The 21807-nt window shown below is 37.3% G+C and overlaps 1 protein-coding gene across 4 annotated transcripts in view; it reads left to right on the top strand.

Annotated features, from left to right (window-relative positions):
* The window catches only part of NALCN (sodium leak channel, non-selective), a 228022-nt gene that overhangs the window by 99250 nt on the left and 106965 nt on the right, over positions 1-21807 (top strand). For all 4 annotated transcript variants that reach the window (XM_087967321.1, XM_087967319.1, XM_026668856.2 and 1 more), the window contains 3 exons: positions 10083-10225; positions 15481-15585; positions 17366-17452. In XM_087967321.1, coding sequence (XP_087823447.1) covers positions 10083-10225; positions 15481-15585; positions 17366-17452 — 335 coding nt within the window. The remainder of the gene's footprint in view (positions 1-10082; positions 10226-15480; positions 15586-17365; positions 17453-21807) is intronic.

The following is a 21807-nucleotide window of genomic DNA, read 5'->3' as shown; positions in this document are numbered from 1 at the left end:
CACAATATCCAAATATCCAAATGTGGATATGAATAACATGGAGTAGTTTTGTAACAAGTTAAGTTGTACAGACTGAGTAAGGGTGAATGTCCCAGCAAATAAGTTATTTTGAGAAAGAGGAAGTTGGTTTTTTACCAGAAGTTGAAGCTACCCATGATTGGGGAAATAATATGTTTTTTTGCAATATGTTAAAATTATTTTTGTCAAAACTAATTCCAATGAAAACAGTCAATTGATATTGGTGTTATTGTTTGCTCATAATTGAACATCATAAATTCAGGTTTAAAATTTAGCTAAAGGGTCTTGGGCATAGTTCTTATTATTTGGACATAATTCTTTCTATTTGTGTTGGTTTTTCCCAGAACATACAGAAAATAACCTAGTTCTCTCCCTTTCCTGAAATAAATGAAAAAGATGGGATTTTTATTTATCTCATTTTCCCTATATTAAATCTTCTGATCTTTCCTGCTTTGAAGCTAATTTTTCCAGCAAATGAGAAAATCAGATCCTTTTTTAAAACAAATTTTATTAATTTTTAAAGACAAACAAAGCATCATTAGACATTAAAGACATTAAACCTCTTTCCATTATAAATTTTTACAAGGCAGATAAAACATTGTTTTATACAATATAGTTCTGATATATCCCATTTCCCCTTAAATATCTTTTAGCAGATTTCTCATTATTTCTCTTTGCTCTTATTCAATTACATTTCTTCTATATCTATCCATTTTATAATCATCATTATTCTCCTCTCGTTTTCCTCCAAGGTTTTATTAACTCTCAAACGAACATATACACACAAAACACAAAAACATAAAACTTCTTTTTTAAAAAGTAGCTTGGCCCCGGATTACCTCTCTTTGTATGGACTTCAATTAAATTCATGTTCAACTTATATGCCATTACCTATCTTATTTACCATTCTATATCTTCATTATAACTTCTCCCTGCTTTCCACTCTTCTTAATTCTATTTTATTTATTTCATCTTAATTTAAATCATTATATTTGTATCTTTTGTCCATTCTTTTCCAATTATCCATTTATCTCATTCCCTATAATAGAAAAAAAAAATCTCCTGAAATCACTAATCGAAGTATGATGCCTTTCCATCGCTCCCCTAACATTTAAGGTAACACCTAGTTCCCTATCTGATTCTGCTTAGTACATTCTACCTACTAAGTTTTTTAAAAAAGAAAAAAAATAGTAAATCCATAAAGTAATTAAATATATAATTAAACATTAAATCTCATAACATTCCAATTATCTATTTCAAAAACAAATACCACAATAATAAGTTCATACTAACATCCACACAATAGTCAATTATACTCTATACTTAAACTAAATATTTTAAACTTTCCTTTTAATATTTTATTAAATCTTAAAATCTATCATTATTAAACCTTTAATGTTTATCTTTACTTAAGTCTTATAAAATTCTAATTTTCTATTTCTAATACAAATACTACAATACTATCTTATGTACCTTGCAGAATCCTTTTGAAACAAAATTATACATTACCCTTTATCCCTAAAAAAAAAATTCTTTTTCACATCTTGTTTCATACCTTTGTGGCTTTTTTCCCCCTTCTTCCTTCCTATCTTATCCCATCTGGTCTTTTTACCCCCCTTAGCTTCCCCTCTCTGTTGTATTTCTCTTTTCTTTTGCTTTCTAACATTGTATTGCTTTTGCATCTTATTTTTCTCTTTCTTGGTTGTTTTTTTAAGTCTTATGTCCTTTTTCCTTCCTCTCTTTCTCCTTCCTTTCTTAATCAACTTTGTAGACTCGTTAAAGATGGCTTCTTCTTCTTCTTCTTCTTCTTCTTCTTCTTCTTCTTCTTCTTCTTCTTCTTCTTCTTCTTCTTCCTCCTCCTCCTCCTCCTCCTCCTCCTCCTCCTCCTCCTCCTCCTCCTCCTCCATCAATTGTTGTGTTTGCTGATAAGTGGCAAGCGCCATTTCTAAAAAGCGAAAAATTTCTCTCACACCGTCTTTACCTTCTTTCTTTATTTTACCATATTCCTCTCTCAGTTCATCAACAGATAAAGCCATTATAAACCTTTTCTTCTTCTTTTTCTCTTCTTCTTCTTCTTAAAAGAACCAAGATAATTCAAAGCTTGGAACAATTCCCCAAAATCCCAAAGTCATCAAACAATCCAAACAGAGCACAAAGTTCTTCCCTTCACACTTTTTCTTCCTGGGGTAATATCAATTGGAAAGGAAAAAAAAAAACAATCTGTATTTTAAAGTCTTATTGCGATTAACTTCCAATCTCAAAATCTTCCAGGCATCTCCTCCAACAAAATCTTAATATAAATTATTCTTTTGTCCTCTCCCTTCCCACTTGTAACAAAAAGCTTTAAATTTTTACCTTCTATAAAATAGCAAGGTTTTCAATGTCCATTTGTTAATTCCGTATGGAAGGAGAGTAAACTTTCTCTTTCAGCACTTTCACTCGCCGCTTATAAATCTCTTCTGGAAACAAAGTATCTTTCAAAAAATCAGGATTTTCAGGATATTAAATGTATCTTATAGTCCCAGTTCAGCCAAAAAACTTTCGCTTCAAAACTTTCTCCTTCTTCCTCCAGCACAATCTTGTCCAGCTGCCGGCTTCTTTGTGGCGTCCATTACTGACCGCCGCTCCACCGCCTTGAGAAAAGGGGGTTATGCCGGGTGGGTAAGGGGTCTGCGAAAACCCCAAACCCCTGTCCTTATCCTCCAGACCCATCGGGATCGGAGGCACCAAGACGGCTAGCGCAACAGGGATCGCGGAGATCGGGAAACCCCGCCGCCACCGAAGCCTGGCAAAACCGGAAGCTCCGAAAATCAGATCCCCTTTTTATTCTTCCCAGTTATTGATTGTGCTTTTCATTGTTATCTCAAATCAGTGTGTATGATTGTGTGAATCTGCAGTTGTTTTCTACTAATTTCTTCTATACAGTATAACTCATGAGAATTGTCTTCCTTGAAATTCTTCTATCCTGGAATTTTTTCCTTTTCTTTTCTAATGACTTTGTCAGGAGTTGTTTCATTTTATTTTATAGCTAATTTACAGAATAGGAAGTATCATAGAATAGTATATTTTTCCTGAAATCTGTGCAGCAGAAAACTTCCAAAGGATAAAGAGCAGTGATGGCTAACCTTTTTGGGCTCCTGTGCCAAAAATTGTGCGTGCACTTGCATGCTCGTGCTCGCGTGCCAGCACCTAGAAGGCAATGCGCCCCACCACGAATCCTACACATGCACGTGCAATCCCCACCCACCCATGTCCCGCTGCCCCCTTACCTGCACTGCACCTCATAGCTGATTTTTGGTGGGTTTGAGGCCTTTTTCAGCCTCTCAAAGTTGTCAAAGTCAAAGACTACCTATGTAGATATATACATTTTCAATTATGATTATTGCCTAAAATAATTTTCAATTAAGATAAAAGCAGTCTTTTTTGTGCTTATTTAATATTTTCTTTCTTAAGCCCAGCTAAAGATGAGCTTTATTTTCCATAAGTATGTTTAAAACTTTGTTCCATGAAAGCAAATCCACCATTTCAAAAACAGTCATGCTTGTTGTGAGTCCCTCATTTATGTACTGCAGGTAGACATGTTAATTGTATCTGAAACAGTCTTGAGACAATTGGGATGTGAATCTTGGTATTATAGACCAGAGGTCGCCAACTTTTTGGACCTCAGGGACCACCAAACTCATAATTTTAAATCCCAGGGACCACTAACCGGTTCTGTGGGCATGGCCTAATTTTTGGGTGTGGCTTGGTGGTCATGTGACTGGCTGGGCATGGCTTGTATGTAAATATTATAAATATTTATATAAATATTGGTTTTTTTTATTAAAAAAGAGCAACTTTTACCCAAAATCAGGCAAAGCAGGAAGAAGCAGATTGAGTTGCTCAAATAGACTCACAGATTCATTCAGAGATCTATCTATCTGCCATCGGCTAGCTCAGTCTGTCACATAAAATTTGCTTGCTGTGAGTCTGCACTGAATAATAGAACCTTCAGTCCTAAGGGAGGTTCGGCTGTGCTTAAAAGCAGAGCCGAAGATCTAAAGATTAGCTAGAAAGCAAGAAATGCAACGATTTCCTGCTTCCTAGCTAATCTAAATCTCCCGGCACAGCAGAACAGCTGATGGTCGGAAAAAGGAAAAATAGCAACTTAGTAGGCAAGTTTGCCGGGTAAGGAGTGAGTGGGCGGGGAGGGTTCCGCGGGCCGTGTGGGCGGCACAGCCTTGGATTAATTGCTTTAGGGGGGTGCTCTGGGGGTGAGATTTCTCTGCGGCTCACCAAAATTTTCTCATGGTCCACTGGTTGGCAACCACTGTTATAGACAACATACTTAGATCATATAAATGTATTACCCAAATAGATATGCAGACAGACTTAGCTTCTAAGTCTAGCCTTGTAATATGCTCTGTGGTTGGAAGTCACAATAACGCCTCTTGTAACTGGGAATTATAGTTAGAAATTCTCCTCTGAAGAAAGATTATCTGAAATGTGTTTAACTTGAAATAAATTTTATTGAAGGATCTTTGTTTCTTGTCATATAGATCTATCAATCAGAACCTGTGCATAGAATTGATAAGGATGAGACCCAATTACTAATGATCTCTCTTTGAGCTGTTTTGTATTGATGGTGTGCAGTACTTCAGCTAGATAAAATGAGATGACAACAAAGAGTGTTTTGTTGCGTTTCTTTCTATTGCCCCACAGTAGATTATTCTTTATTTTGACCCTGCTTATGTTCTTTTTCACCTTGATGAGCCAGTTGGATAAAACTTAGTTTAATTTTTTAAGTAAGGGTACATAATACAAATATATACATGTTTTGAATCTCCATGGACATTTAAATATAAACACGGTTTCTCTCAGCTCTACACTAAATGTTTCAAGAATTCTTGCCATTTTGAGAAATGAGAAATAGGAATAAGCCCCTTGTTCTTTTACTTTTCACCACAGATTCACAAATTGTAAATGATGTGACAATGGATGCCAATTGCTACTGGATAACCAGCTTGCAAGAAAATTGGCCAGAGGGGTGAAGTATGTTTGAAAATTACATAGCACAAAATTGAAGCACTGCTTGAATCTGATCAGAATTAAGCTCCTCCCTGTTGAACAGTGTTTTAGTTTGTTAAATGAACCTCCCAAGGTGCTCAGCCAACACAAATTGAGAGAGGAAAGAAAAACGATGTCTCAAATGTTATTTTCATGAACACTTATATTAGCAGAACAGCCGCTCAAGGGCAGATCAGACAATATGAAGAATTGTACTCTTGCTGCTATAGATTTGTTGTTGTTGTTGTTGTTGTTGTTGTTGTTGTTGTTATGAAAAAGCAATTGTTCTGTTTTTGTTGTCGTTCAGATGGCAAATTTGCCTGTTCTGGTATTTTAAGGCAAAGAATAAATATATAAATCCACTTTTTCAACTCCTTATATAACAGTATTATGGATTCCTTCTATAGTTTTCTTTTTTGGTTGCTGCAAACAACGTTTTATATGGCATTTGGACTTTCCTAAATGTATGAGTTAAGGGAATTTTGAGCTACTTGACTAGTCTGGCTTGGTGTCCTGTTATATGATTCTGCCTCAAATTATGCACTTCCATCTGATTGGCGAAGCTTGAAACTCATTGGTGTGCTTAACTATTATTGATTCATTTACGTACTCATGGAAAAAAGCTATAATCCATTAAATCTATTCTTTTGACTTCCACCACTACCACATTTTTTTTAGGAATGTGATGCTGATATTGCTATGTTAGATTCTTAAATGTCACTATCAATACTAGAGCATTAGTGATAATTTTGTATTGATACCTAACTAAATTTATTTATGCTGTTGATTGCATCATTTTTGCATGTACAACCTCAACACACTAGCAATGTTAGTATACAACAGACTTTCTTAAGTGAGGTTCCCTAGGGCTTCATAAGAGGTCACTCTACAGCAGGGGTGTCAAACTCGCATTGTCATGGCAGCGTCATGTGATGTATTGGGACTTTTCTCCCCTTTGCTAAACCGGGTAGGGGCAGGGCCAGCACATGATGCATCCAGCCCATGGGCCACAAGTTTGACACCTCTGCTCTATGCGGTCCTTTTTTTAAAAAAAAAGCAGTGTGCCACGCAATGCCAGTGCTTGGAGTAGTGAAATCAGTAGGCTGATTTCCAGAAGATGGAGTTAATTATAGATTTAACAAAGCTTCTCTATATTTTCTCTCTGACAGAATCCTTAATAGAAGTAGCAGTGACCATTGTTTATATCTGAAAATGTTCAGAGTATTGCAGTGTAAATTCAGCACCAGAAAAGTACACAGATGGCTGAGGCTTCATTTAACTTCTTTATAAACATATAAAGTAAATTTTACAATACCAGTTGTAAATTTCTCCAACATGGAGCAAACTCAAACAGAAGCAGACATGGTTTACAGGTTACAGGTTCCAAGCAGCACAGCAACTCAAATTCTCAGAAACAGACATCAGTTTCACTTTAATTCAGCAGGCAAACAAGTCACACAGCAGAGGAGAGAAGCAGTTTCATTTTCAATAGACAGACTCAGAGCTTAACTTAGCTGCAGAACTGCAGAGGTTAATATAAAGCCACACCTAGGCTACTTCTAGTTTCAGTTTCCAAATAGTCCTCATTGGCTGACTTAGTTGCTATGCCTGTTCATTGGCTGACCTTGTTACCATGCTCTTTTCCAGTTCATGAATATATTCTGACAGAAAATGACTTTCTTATCAGTACAAGGGAGACTGACTTCTGCTTTTGCTTTAATTTGAATGCAGAAAAAACCCAACTCTCCTCCACTCCCCCTTCCTTCCTTCCTTCCTTCCTTCCTTCCTTCCTTCCTTCCTTCCTTCCTCCCTCACCTACACGCAGTATTTATATGTGTCTGTCTGTCTGTCTCTATCTATCTATAAATGTAACTATGTATCTGTATACTACATGCATAGGAGTGTGTGTGTGTGTGTGTGTGTGTGTGAGTGTGATCACTCAGCACAGTTTTGCTCTCTTTTTTTTTTTTTTGGTAATGTAACAGCTGTTGAATTTCATCTCAGAGAAGGATTGCTGGGCTCAGTAAAGTCCTTCCTGATTTCTCTGACATCATAATTAAAACCTGGACACTTCAAGTCTGCCTACATAGCCAGAAATAAAACCTCCCATAATTAATTCTGCTTATATAATATGATAGTCTTGTGGAGTAGTTGAGGGCCATCGTAAGGATTCCAAAGAAAAAAACTGATGGACAGATTGCAATATATAAGGTATTATTACAGGCATATCTCACTTTCACAATAGGTGTTTGTAAGATGTTTGCTTCTTTTTTAGCATGAATCAGTTTCCTTAAGGAGATAAAGGGACACAATCAACATAAAATAGAAAGCAGAAAGTCTTAATTCACAAGACATCCTGCTTCAAAACAGCGGATGCTGTTTTGCAAATGTCAACATTTGAAAAAAAAATATTTTCCAGAATGTCAGTATAGTCTGTTTTAGATGCTTTTGATTTGACATTCTGATATGTAGCTATTCAACCCCTCAAGCAAATTGTTTTTTAAATATCTCAACAACTCAGATTATATATCTCATTCTGAAGTATTCATTCATGTTCCAAATGTCAGTCTAATGACATTTATTTTTATAGTTTTTAGCAGAATTTCTAAAGAGGCTGGTATTACAGGAAAAAAAAACCTTATGTGATAATTTGTAGGCAGAAAGATACACAGCGCAGTATAATTGAAAAGAAATACTGGAAAAAGTGAAAAACAAATGCTTTTTAGATTCTAGCTTTTACATGCAATTAAAAACACAAAGATTAATATGGTAATCACAGTCTAATATATATGACATATTGCATGGGTCCTCTTTAAAATGGTTTAAAGACATTTTAAGCCATTTCTGTGTTCAGTCCAAAGAGTTGGCAGCCATTTTATCAATCATCTAGGAAAGATTGAGTTCTTTTGGAAAAACATGTATGGTTTGCCGCTTTTTAAACCAGACATAGCTTGCTTTCCCTATACGAATTTCCCCAAACCAAAAAAGAATGCAAATAGTCAATACATTTATGCCTTAGGTGAGGGCTCTTTGTCTACATCTAAATGAAGAGATGAAGAGTGTTATGGAACATGGGAGTGGCTGGTGATGGAGTGAGGGTGCATCTTTTGTCTTTTTTTAAGCTGGTATTTAAATTTAACTTTGTTTTTACATTGGTTGTATTTAAACTTTTGTAATACTTTTTATCTTTTTATTGTAAACTTCACAGTTTCTTAGCTGAGATGGGCAGTGTAGAAATGTGATAAATAAAGAAATGAAAGAAAGCTCTACAGCTAAGGCTGAATCATACTGTTTCAGTTGTGGTGGTGCAGTGGTTAGAATGCAGAACTGCAGGCTACTTCTGCTGATTGCCGGCTGCCAAAAGTTTGGCAGTTCGAATCTCACCAGCTCAAGGGTGACTCAGCCTTCCCTCCTTCTGAGGTCAGTAAAATGAGGACCCAGATTGTTGGGGGCAATACTGCTGACTCTGTAAACCGCTTAGAGAAGGCTGTAAAGCACTGTGAAGTGGTATATAAGTCTAAGTGCTATTGCTATTGTAGAAAAACTGGGAAGATAAAATGAGTGCATTTCAACTGTATACTTGAATTCATTACTGAAAGAATAAGATGCAACTTAACTATATGGCAAATCAAAGAGGCATTGGTTTAATTGCAGCATCACGTTGCCATCATGTGATGTATTGCAACATTTCCCCCCTTCATGGAGCTGGGGTGGGCGTGGCCTGCGCATGATGCAACTGGCCCGCAGGCCGCCAGTTTGACACCTTGGTACAGAGAAAGCAAGATAACATTGGATTTGCCTTTTTCGGTTGCTTCCCATCCACTTTGAATCACAGAACTCCTTTGCCTTATATATAGAACTATTGAAGAAATCCACATTATTCTGTGAAATATTCTGAATCAATATACAATGCAGTTATGATGTTATTAAAGTAAAAATATTAGCTCTTGTTTTTTTTTACAAAATGAGAAATAAAATAAATAGTCATTAAACCTTTGCGGCAGCAAAACAAAAAGTGTCAGGTTAATTGTGCCCAGCTAGACAGCTGCACTTAGCCATATTTGACTAGTTTTGAAACACTCAGAAGAATCAGGCCTGGTTAATACTTGGATGAAAAATCACCAGGCAATATTAGTTATCTAAATTGGACTGGATAGTTTTAAAAAAATACTGAAAAAAATGGAATGCATTTCCATATCCTTGCAGATAAAACTTTTCATACATTGTATAAAACTTAATAACTTCCTTAATTTTAGAATGTCAGAATTGGTGTTTTCTTTGGGAATGCAAGCAAAGCAGGAGGGACACAAAGAACAATTGTTGTTGTTGTTGTTGTTGTTGTTGTTGTTTTAATCTTCAATTTGATTCACAGTCTGGGACTGGTAAAAATGTAAGAGTTCAAGTTCTAACTAAGGACCTAACAGCTATTAAGGTAACATCTGAGTATACAGGCAGTTCCAAATAGGGTGGATTTTTTTTGCCAAGTCAGGATATTCAGGTCTAATAAATTCAAAATTTCCATGTATTTGGGAAGCCCTTTGGGTATTGCTCCAAGGGCTCCTATAATTATTGGTACAACCTCCGTAATCACTCAACTTCAATTTGCAAATCACAACATTGTTATTTTTTCTAGCTGATTCTGGGGAATTTTTTTTTACTTTTTTATTTTATTTATTTTATTATTATTATATTATCTGTTTCTAATAATTTATTATTATTACTACGAGTCATGCTTAAATGCCCAAATTGTAGAAAAAGGCAAATGAGTATAAATAAGCATTTTTAATTCACCTGCAGATACTTTAATATATATCCATAAAATCACATAGTGACAATTGTTCTTGCACATCAGATGAAAGCTTACCAAAAGAATTATAGAGGGAAAATGCATTTGCTTTTCTGGAGCACAGAAATGTGTTTCATAGATAGGCAAATGATGTTAAGAGAACATGATGCTTGTTTTTAAATGATTCATTTAATTTGTATAGAACTTTTTTTTTTCCTTTTACCATTTACAGGAACAAGCATATTTACTGTTTATGAAGCTGCATCTCAAGAAGGTTGGGTCTTTCTGATGTACCGAGCAATTGACAGTTTTCCCCGATGGCGCTCTTATTTCTATTTCATCACCTTAATTTTCTTCCTTGCCTGGCTTGTTAAGGTACATAAACAAGAACCTTATAAAAATGTTAATAAGGGGAAACAGAAGAGAGATGCAGATTAGAAAGCAACCTGAATAATGACATAAAAGATGCTGCGGCATGAATACAGTGTGTGTGTATTGGTCGCACTACTAAAGTTTATGGAGGGAGAACGTTGATGAATTGTATACATTATTTTGAGACAGTTATTATCCTGAAAGCTAAGATAATGCCTTGTTTATAAAACAGACCCTCTCAAAAGTATATTGGTACTATTAGCAATTGTACTTATTACACTAGGCCAGTGGCCCCCAACCTTTTGGGCACCAGGGACGGGTTCCATGCAGAGAGGTTTTCCGCGGACTGGAGGGGGTGTGGTTTCGCATGCTGCCTGCATCCCATGGATGGGGCTTCACTTCTTTGCGCAGCGCAATTTCTGGCATGCCCTTAGCTGGTGCCGGTCCATGGACCAGGGGTTGGGGATCCCTGTACTAGGCCGTCATTGGAAGAATGTTAATGGTCCAGAAGGGTAATATGTTTAAATGTATTCCAGGAATGTTCCCAGGTCTGAACTGGAAAATCAAATTGTTTACTTCAATTGCCATCACTGCTGAAATGCATTGTCTTTGGCAAACTTTCTATATTTAGCTCAAGGCTTTCAGAATTTCTACAATCTCCAGAATTTCAGTAGAATATACAGTATTTCAATGGTCTGGTGAAATACAGATATATATTTGGCACACGGCCATATTGTAGAAGGACTGCACTTGAGTTCTTTACCCTGGCTGCCTGGCTAACATATGCTACAGCATCTTTTCTCCTACACTGAAGCAGTTGTTCAAACTGCCTTTTTAATCTGAGAATATTCCATGCTGTCATTTTCCTTGCTTTCACTTTCTAAGCTTTGTAACTGTCATTTTTCCCCCTGTTCTGGCTCATTCAAAGTCAAACTACCTTTTGGAATGATACCAATGCAAGTGTTGGTTGCCAGTGTTTGCCTAAGCTTAAATACTACTGTAATTCCTGAATTATCTTATTATAAAGAGGGAGAAGACACTTTAAAGAGACCAGAGAAACACTGGAAATGTTCTGTTGGCAAGATAGTCTGCTATTTTATCCAAGTGGTAATATCTTTTCATAGGGATGATTTGGAATTGGTAGACTTTAATATGAAGGTGATAATCAAATGATTCTAAATGTACAAAGACTAAGAAATAACCTCTACTGAATGGAGAATTTTACAGAAACAATTATATAAACTATTATACTTATTTTGGCCCCTAACCAAACCATTAGTTCCGCAGAGTAATATTTTACATAATATCTATTCATATACCTATTAACCATAAAATAGCTAATCAAAACACTATATAATTCAATTTCTCAACATCCAAAAATCATGCAAGAGGAATACATCTGCTTCATAATTAGGCACACAACACTAGGTTGCATGTATATGGATGCCCCAAAATACACAAATCTAACAAAGCTCTCCGTCCAATTGTATCATTACCGGGGACCTCTACTTACAACATTGCAAAAGAATTAACAAAAAATGTTGGGCACCTCAGAAGTGGACGCAAACACGCCATTAACTCCCCACTACAGTGCCTTCAAACATTCAGAGACATGGCTATAGAGAGGACAAAATCATCATCTCATTTGATATCATGGCCCTTTTTATCACCATAGATCTGGAACTAGCCAAAGAATTAATGACCAAATTGTTCCATAGCACAGATGACTTAACCAAATACATGAAGATTGAAACACGCAGGATTGTGGATTTCATCAAACCACATACTTCCAATTTGGTGTACAATCTTACCAACAAATTAAAGGTACACCTATGGGGTCATCTCTTTCAGGACTTATAGCGGAGGTCATTATGCAAGGTCTGGAAGCCATAGCACTTCCACAAATACAACCCAAAATATGAATCAGATATGTAGATGACACCTTCATCATAATAAAAAAGGACCAATTAGAAAACACCCACAAAACCATCAACAACATCTTCAAAGGAATCCAGCATACTAGAGAAGAAAAAACAACAGCTCATTATCCTTCCTGGACATTCTGATCAGCAGAGACCATGATGGCAAACTGGAAACACAAGTGTACTGTTGTGGCCTGCCAGCTGCCAGCAGAGCTGGCGGTAGACTCGGATGATGAGGAGGTTGGGGAGGAACTTGGGCCAGTTCTGGAATCTGGAGGAGGCTCTGATGGATGCTCTGTGTTGGACACAGAGATAGAGCCAGGGCTGTCCAACATTTCCCAGCCACCGGAGAGGCAGTTGCCTTTGGAGGCTGATATGAGTGAGAAGGAAGAACAGGTGGGGCTTGTTCCAGATGCATGTATGTGCAGAGCTGTTAGGAGAGGGGAACAACGGAGAGCAAGGAGTCGACTCGGGAAGCAAAGCACACATTGACACTGAATGGGCCCTCCCTGGCTGGGAAATAAATAGAAGGAAAGGGGAATGGTTGTTGTAGGAGACAACAGTTCGTCTTTCTGAAGATTTTGCCATTGTGTTTCGTGCCACAGAGACTGCTTGCTAGAACTTAATTTGCAGCCTTTTGGTTGGGAGCTCACGGCCTTGCAATTATTGCAAGGAACTGATGAGATCTGTTGCTGCCATTAACTCTTTGAAGGACTATTGCCTGGACTTTTTGGTGGGTGAATGCAATTAATTCACAAGAGGTAAAAGGCTGGGTCAGAACATGTACCGAAAAACCACCCACACCAAGCAAGTGCTTCACTATCAGAGTAATAACCCTTGGTGATTCTGTAGGCCAGATCTCTCCACATCTTCCAATCTTTCCCTATTTCTTGTAGTTTTTCAATGCTCTGACTAGTTCGTGTCAACTTTAATGGTATCCAGCCACCGTGTTCTTTGGTGGCCTGGTTTCCTTTTACTGCTAACTCTTCCAAACATAATTGCTTTCTCCTGTGAATTCTCCCGCATGACATGGCCAAAGTAAATGAGACACAGTTTTGTGATTTTGCTTGCCAGTGATATGTTTTGTGTTATGCTCTTCAGTACCTGCTTGTTAGTCAACTTTGCTACCCAAGGAATACGCAGGAGTTTTCTTCAGCACCACAGCTAAATAAGTTACCCCAACCAAGGAACTGCCAAACAAGCTAACAACAAACAGCCCAACCAAAGAATCTCCAAGCCTACTCCCATATAAATTGAGGACAAACCCTTATTATCACTGATGATGTTACCTAGTTTCAGTAATGAAACATCTGCAAGAAAACAACCAAGCTAGTTATATGTTTTCCAGCACTTAATTTTTGTTATCACTGAAGATGCTGCTATCATTGATGCACTGCTTATCATTCAAGGTGGACTGATTGGAATGTCAGGTAATGGTGCTGAAAACTCAAATTAATCAAAAAAAAAATCTGTTCTTAGACTTGTACTTGTCCAACTGGCCTCATTCCAGTTTCTTATTAAGTTCTGTTGAATTATTCAGTTCTTAAACCAACCCTACCTAGTCTCTGTATTCTTACATTTCAAAAGGATCTTCATTATTTATTTTCCTCTTTGCTTTTCTTTCCTTTCTTTCCTTCTTTTTAATCGATAACTGTTGTACCTGCTATTAAAATTGCTTTTAATACTTTAAGTCTTTGGAGAATTTTTTTCAACTTGGGAAATAATTTTAAAATGATGGAGAAGAAGTAGGTACCACCTACTTCTTCTGTGTCATTTTCTGCTTCTATTTCCTTCAGCTTTTCCCTCTCCTCTCTTCCCAATCATCCTTGGGAGGATTAACTGTATTAGCAATTGACCTTGTGAATGACATATGCAGCATCTTATCTGAGACTAGACATATTCTCTCACATAAGCCATAATTTTCTTCCCAAGCTTCAACAGGGGATGAATATGTTCTTCACCAAAAACCCAGACAGAGAGACCATTTGAAATCTCCTAAGAAATTCTTTTATTCTGATAATCATCAACAGCAAAGTGGAGCATTTAAAATCCTGTACAACTCTCTTATATTCATGGGAACTGTAAAGCCAAGCGATAACTTTCAAGCCACTATCATAAACCTGTCAGTGTAAGCTGGATAAGAGGCCACATTGTTACTCATCCTTTGTACCATCTTGCCTTGTGCATCTCATTTTTAACTATCAACTAGGTTGTAGCGTGCCAGAGTTAGCACTATATTTAGGTAATTGCAAACCCATCTGAGAAAACGAAATGCCTGCTCTGAAGCAGAAAATCACTTGGGGCAAATTTTTCTCCATGTTTTATTGTAGACTGCTCTGTCTTTTCATTCTCTTTAGCAATTACATTTCCTCAGCCCAATTTATTATTACAGCAATAAAGTTTTTAATTCTTTTCATTTGAGTTTTCTTTCTGAGCTTCCCAACCTTTAGCTACTCTACAAAAAAGGAATTCCTGAGAAGATATCAACTATTTTTCAAGGGAGAATATTAACTCATCCATTTTACTCTAATTTGTTTATATTATAGATGTTTGTTTGTTTATATAGCCACCCATTTGATGGGAAGTGACTCTGGGTGGTGTACAGCACTCCAATAAAACAGATCAAAATAAACCAAATAACACTATTAGCAGTAATTAATTGGTCAGAAATTTCAATCAACCAAAGTTTTAACCAAATCAAGCACAGTTATTGAAAGGTAGACAAAGGCTATTGTTGGCCTGTACTCATCTTGCTTCCAGTTGTTCCCCAACTTCCAAGCAAGAGAGCTCTTCACTTTCCCAATGATATTCATTAGAACATAAGAAAGTCTGTATCTCACTCATTTGTACTTCATCCAGCAGCCTTTCCTTCCTTCCTTCCTTCCTTCCTTCCTTCCTTCCTTCCTTCCTTCCTTCCTTCCTTCCTTCCTTCCTTCCTTCCTTCCTTCCTTTTTAATTTTTCTAGAACTTCTATTATTTTTCTAATGTTCTGACCTCTTTCAGTGCCTCTTCTTGGGTTTGATTTTTCGCCATGCTTAATATTATTTTCCTTTCTTGAGCTGATGCTATTCATATTTTTCATCTTCATTCCAGTAGAAAACAATGTATTGTTATATTGAAAATAAATAAAATATGCTGTCTTGCTACCAAAAAGTGAGGGGCGATGGAGGAAGCAGAATAGCGAGTAGCACAATAAATATTATTTATTATTTAAAACCACTCCTAGGCACCTTGAGTAATGGCCTTGTTGAGTGCTGTTGTGGGATGAGTCCAATTAAGTAGGCTTTGAAAATAGTCTTTGTCTGCCTCCTTACATATATGTTCTTTCTTTTATAGAATGTATTTATTGCTGTCATTATTGAAACATTTGCTGAAATCCGTGTGCAGTTTCAACAGATGTGGGGATCCAGAAGCAGTACAACTTCAACCGCAACTACTCAGGTAAACGTGGCTAAATGTTTATTGCCTATTGTGGTAAACATTGTAATTGTTACACAGTCCAGAAATGGCTTGCCTTGCTTATTTATAATGGTGCAGCATTTAATTTCTGTGGGTTTGGTTGATGATTTGATGCTTCTTGGATAGTGTGTGATCTGACCTAATGTTAATTCTGTCCTGATTGTGTTGTGAATGGTTTGGATTACATACCTTGGTGATAAATCATGACTTGTTCTCTTGTTGGCACTTTCAGAATTATGTGGCTCCAATAAAGGATAATATTTGTAGCTCAGGGTTGAATTGAGGGATTCTTGGTGTTCTCTGAGCCTGGTTGTTTTCTTGCAGCTGTTTCATTACCAACTAGGTAACATCATCAGTATTAGTAACGAATGGGTTTGAAACCTCATTCAGTTATCTGGCTCTTCTACAAATCATCTGGTCAATTTTTCTTCTATTTTCCCACTCAAATGTGTGTGGTTCATTTTGAGAGGGTAAATAGTTAAAGGGTATTTTTGGTGTTTGTTCTTTATTACAGTTCTGTGTACCTTCATCCTTGCTGTAATTCATATCCTGTTTGTCCAATGCAGTGCCGGCTGCAATCTTGCTGTTAACTCTGTAAATTATCTTTCTTTCTTAGTGAGGTATCTTTTGGTTTTCACCAAAGTTGGATTTGGGGGGATGGGGTGGTTTTGTTCTGCTTTTTTGGTAGTGCTTTTGTGGGTTTGTGGGCAGCTTATAATCATTTTCATATCATATCTTTCCTACTAATTGATTTTCACATATTGTATAGACTATATTTTATCATGTAAATTTTGTTTCAAACATTATGTCATGTTTCTACCCTATACATTTTTCTAATTAATTTCAGTGTGTAATTTATCTTGTCATGGTTAGTTATCATACAGTAACTAATATTCATAATTCAGTGGATAATCCTTAACATTTATATAGATTTATTTGTTTGTTTGTTTGAATTATTTCTACTCCCCTCTCAGGCTAACAAGCCTTACAAGCAATATCAATATTTGAGCCACGCAGAGTTGTGTTTTTAGATGGGCAGCCTTACAAATCTTTTATCGGTTGATTTATTGATTGATAAATAAAAATATTAGATTATTTCAAAAGCAACAAACTTCTAGGATCCTTCCCATGGAGTAAGTGATGATAATAGCAAGTGGTGATGAAAAAGGCCTGAGACAGTGTGCCTCCTTCTCATTCTGGCCCTTTTCCAACAGAATAGTTAGTTTTAAGGCCTATGAGGGGAAACAAATTAGAGAAGGAAAAAGATGTTATTTAGGCACCTTAGTATCATCCTGGAGAGGAGAATAAGCAAGGAAACATGGCTTATTTAAAGCCATGACATTGTTTCTTAGTCACTCTATGTTTCATTGCAGTATGTTACTGAAAAAAATAAACATTTTTAGTATTCTGTAATAATCTGTGTTCTGTTGCCAGGCGTGGATATTATATGCATTGTGTATAGTTTTCTGCCTAGAATAATTTTTTGTGCAAGAAATTGAACTGGTTCCTGTTTCTACGTCACATGTTCAGCACCGACTATAAAACCTGTACCTCAAAATCAGTGACCATTCAAGGACAAAGGCGGCGGAATAATAAAGTATTAAATCAATGGAGTCTGCGCTGCATTCTCTGCAATAACAAGAGATTTCTGAAAAGAAAAGAATGCAATGCAGAGAAAAGGATGGTCACAAAATAAATGTCACCCATTTTGTTTGTAGATCTGAGTGCATAAATAGATTCTGACAAGTGTTTCCCCCTCCAGATGTTTCATGAAGATGCCACAGGAGGATGGCAGCTGGTAGATGTTGATGTGAATAAGCCTCAAGGCAGAGCACCGGCATGTCTGCAGGTATGTTGCTCTTTAAATAAAGCTACCAAAGTAGCAAACCAGGTGGGGATCTTACTGTTTAAAATTGACAGTAAATTAAAATTCCCCATAGCCATGATTTAAAGTTAGAAATTGGTCTAAGTTTAATGTATATTCCTCTGGATTTTTGAGCATATTTTTTTACATACTATAAACAAATTCTTTCCCTTTCTCTGTCTCCAAGTTTCCATAGAAACCTCTATCCAATTCTTACAATATTAGACATATAGATATAACTATGATTGGCATGCTAGAGGAAAATCAGTTTCTTAAATCTTAAAATGTAGTTGATTTAGCGTGTATGCCTGTTCTGAAAACAACATAAAGGATAGCAAAGATTGTACTACTATTATATCACATGTGAACAGAAGATGCCCATTTTAGAAGTATCTTGTCATTGTCGTATATATGAAGTAAAAAATATAAAGAAGAAAACGGAGAAAAAAAGTAAGTCTAAGTATGGAGACTAGAACCCAAGATATGTATAATCAAGTAGGTCCTTGGGCACGCATTGTGAGTTTTTGCCTTCATCTGGAAGGTGCACATCTGCACAATTCTCTTACACTGCCTCAACTCTGATATACTTCTTACCATATGTGAATTGTGGAGATTTAGGTCTAGCTAAAAGCTAAGGTAAACTTGAGTATACTGGTCTAAATGAACAATGAGAAGAGTAACGTCCAAAAGTTTGACATAAATTCGACTACAATAATTTCAAATTCATGGATTAGAAGTCACTTTTTTGCATGTGCTAGAGCCAGTCTCAAATTTAATGCCTTCTTGTAATTCCTCACCTATGTCAGTAGACCCTTGGGGTTATAGATCACATCTATGATAGTAATAAAATACTTTGATTTGATTTAGTAGCATAGATGAAACTGCTGCTGGCTGCAGCAATAATATTTGGACAGAGATACTTGGATTAGCTCCGTGAAAGTGCAATACTTATTTATTATTTTATTCCGTTACATTATAAAGCAGATGGTTTTATTTTTTAAATGTTCCTTTCCTCTACTTTTTTATATCTAGATTTTAAAAAATCAACTGGTTTACTCCACAATTTATATATCTAGCCAATACCCTGTTAAACTTGTTAAAAATTAAACTACCTCCCGTAATATATTCTTTCTACACAATAGTCTGTTTTATTGTTCAGTCACTTCCAACTTTTTATGACCCGATAAAATGACATCTTCTGATGTTTTACTCCTTCATCTGCCAGTTCTGTCTGTCAATAACTGCTTTGCTGACTTCTTATAATACTGTGTGCTTTCTTCTTTCTTAAGTTAGAAATTAACAATAAGTTCATGATCTATGCCTCTGTCAGTATTAGATCTTAATTTGTTGGATGCAACAGAGTTCCTCCAACTTTTATTGCAAAGTAAATAGTCAGGTTTATATTGATGCCTATTTGTCCACTATTGCTTATTTGGTGAAGCCCACGTCTAAAAGAGTAATTTTTTAGATTGCTGAAGAAAAGTATTTACATTAGCTCCCACAATATACAGTAAATGCAATTTATTAGGTTTTTTTTAAAGTGCAGCCAGTTCCATGGAGTTTTTACACAACTTTCCCAAGTCTCTGTTCTAACTTACACAAACTTGATACTTTATGGCACTGTAATATCAAAGTGCATGACAGATTTTTGTTGTAAGTCTACTTCAGACCATTTTTAATACTGAAAGAATAGATCCAATCTGGGTTATAATGGCTGCTTTCCTTGAGGGATGCTGAATTGGAAGTGCTGTAAGAAATTCAGCCTTGCAGTCATGCAGATTACATCAGAACAGCTGTTAAAATAAGTTTGTACAATCAGTATTATCTAAGGAATCAGTACTTACAGTATAGAATACATTTCAAAGAATGGCAGAAGGGAAAAGAATTTGCTATTTTTTCATTAGTCCTTCGCTAGCGACAACATGTTTGGTGACTTCAGAACATATGAACATATATGTGATTTGTATTTGTATTTTATTTTGCCCCAATTTGATATAAAAATACTATAGAAAATTAGTATAGGCTTATCTTAAATCATGAATAATGCATGTCTAGAATGTTATATTTACTTTTATATGGTTTCTTTAGCCAACCCTTATAAAAACATTAATCAAAGGTAAGCATCATGTACGTGAAGAAAACATTTCTGAAAAAAAGATATGCCTTGCTTCACAGATGTGTAGGAAAAAAATGCTTAATGAAACCACAATACTTCAAAGCACAAACCCAGCAAGAGTAGTAGTAATCAAATTACCAGGTATATGTCTTCCAGGAAATAGCTTTGATAATGCTTGATTTTGTTCTGTGTTGGATGTTTAGGTGAAATCAGTAGGGGGAAAACCCTGACCAAATAAAAATGCAGCATCTATTTTGCCTGAGAACTCCATGATAGGGAATCTAGCTGGGATAAGGAGCTCATATATTCAGTATTGATGGAGAGAAGTTCCATGTCAAAATGGCAGATGATGAGGGGCCAAGTCTAAGCCAGGGGTGTCAAACTCAAGGCCCGTGGGCCAGATCCTGCCTACAATGTGGTCGGATCTGGCCCACAGGGCCATCCCAGTCCAGCCGCATTGCTTCAGCCCGGTCTACCCAAAGCAGAGAGGAAAGATCAGGCCAGTGTGGCTTTGGCCTGGTCTACATGGTGCAAAGAGGAAAAATCAAGCCAGCATGGTTTCGGCCTGGTCTACTTGGTGCAAAGATGAAACATGGCAGCAGTTTGGGGAGTAGCATCAAGCTGGCCACGCCCACCCAGTCGGCCACGCTCAGCCAGTCAGCTATGGCCCTCAGTGAAATTGAGTTTGACACCCCTGCTCTAAGCCAATTCCAGGGCACAGTACAAATCCCAGGGCACAGATGACCCAGGGCACAGTAGAAAGAATCGCATAAACAGCTGGCAGTTCAAACTGCCCCTTTATTGCTCTAAAGTTCCCCAAATGCTCCCACGTTTCTGGCAAGTCTCAATCAGAATGATAACAAAACCCCACACAAACCTCAAGCAGCTTCTGGCTGCAATTAGTCCACCCCAGGGCTGTCTGCACCAAGGCTGCTGAGCAATACATTCAAAGGTATTTGGCAAATCAAGGAGTTCAAGGAACTAAAGATCCAGGTAATTAGTCCAGAACGCCCACAGAAGTACAAGGACTCTTGGCCAGTTCAAACGTTGGCACACACACTTCAGAAATTCAGTGTTTGTTGCCCCTCCCCACAACTTCTCCTTTAGTCTCATTCCCCAGGAGTGCCTTGTGAAGATGGGCGGGGCAATCTCATCGCGCATAGACTGCTCCGTCTGCGCTGATTACGCCTCCTCTCCACTCGCCGAGCCCTTGGATCAGCAGGGTCCTCACCTGAGCTCTGTCCCTCCTGTTCCTCCTGCCTCTGTTCCTCCCTGCCTGCAGGTCTTACTACTTCGGAAAAACCTTGCCTGGACTGACTCTGGCCATCCCCAGTTTCTTCCAAGGCCAAGGGAGCCGCCTTCTCCATGTCTGGCATTTCTTGTTCCAACTCATCTTCCCCCGCAGATTCAGACTCCGATGGGGGGGGGCGGGGGCATAACAAAGGTGCTTTTTCCAAAAGACAATTGGGCTTCCTTAGTTTTTTTTAAACATTTCTTTTCTCATCCAAGAGGCTTCTTCAGTTCTTCAAAAGGAGTGGGGGGGCGGGAATTGGAGGAGTATATGAATATACATGAACATGTACTGCTATGCTTTAAAATTCTTTGGCCATGTCCTGATGTTGAGTACAAAGAGATGGAGTTTCAAGTACTGATGTGACTGGCCTCTTGCGTTCAAGGATCTACACATACACATGGCACATTCAAGTAAATCTTTACCTTTACCAAGACAAAAGATAATGCATAAAATGTATACATAGACTCTCTTCGACTTAGTTACGTTTGGGTTGTCTCTGTTTTTTTTCAGTGTTCTCTGTATTAGTTTATCTGGCTGGTGATACACTGACTGTTCGGATACTTTTGGTTTTGAGTACATTTGAAAAGCACATTGAGTGAATGAATTTGGCAAAATGAGTTTATCTTATTCATTGCTTTCCTGTATCCTGTTTGGGTAGACTTGAGAACATAGTATAGGGTGAAAAGATGCTAGACTGAGGATAGGTTGTGACCAGAGATGGTATTCAACCGGTTCGCACCTACTCAGGTGAACCGGTAGTGGTTATTTGGCATGGGTCGCCGAACTGGTGGCAACCCCTGGCTGGCCACGCTCCCAACCCTGTCGCCTGGTCGCTCACTTGCGATCAGTCTCCTGGCTTTCCATTCCTCATGTCCTCTTTCTCCCCGGGGGAAAGGAAGAAAGGCATGGATGCTGCAACTATCGCTTTCC

Source organism: Notechis scutatus, chromosome 5, assembly GCF_049901735.1.
Source record: "Notechis scutatus isolate UNSWTSFEM ecotype Mainland chromosome 5, rNotScu1.2, whole genome shotgun sequence".
Lineage (NCBI taxonomy): Eukaryota > Metazoa > Chordata > Lepidosauria > Squamata > Elapidae > Notechis > Notechis scutatus.
The sequence above is the reverse complement of the archived record's forward strand: the minus strand, read 5'-3'. Positions and strand labels throughout refer to the sequence as shown.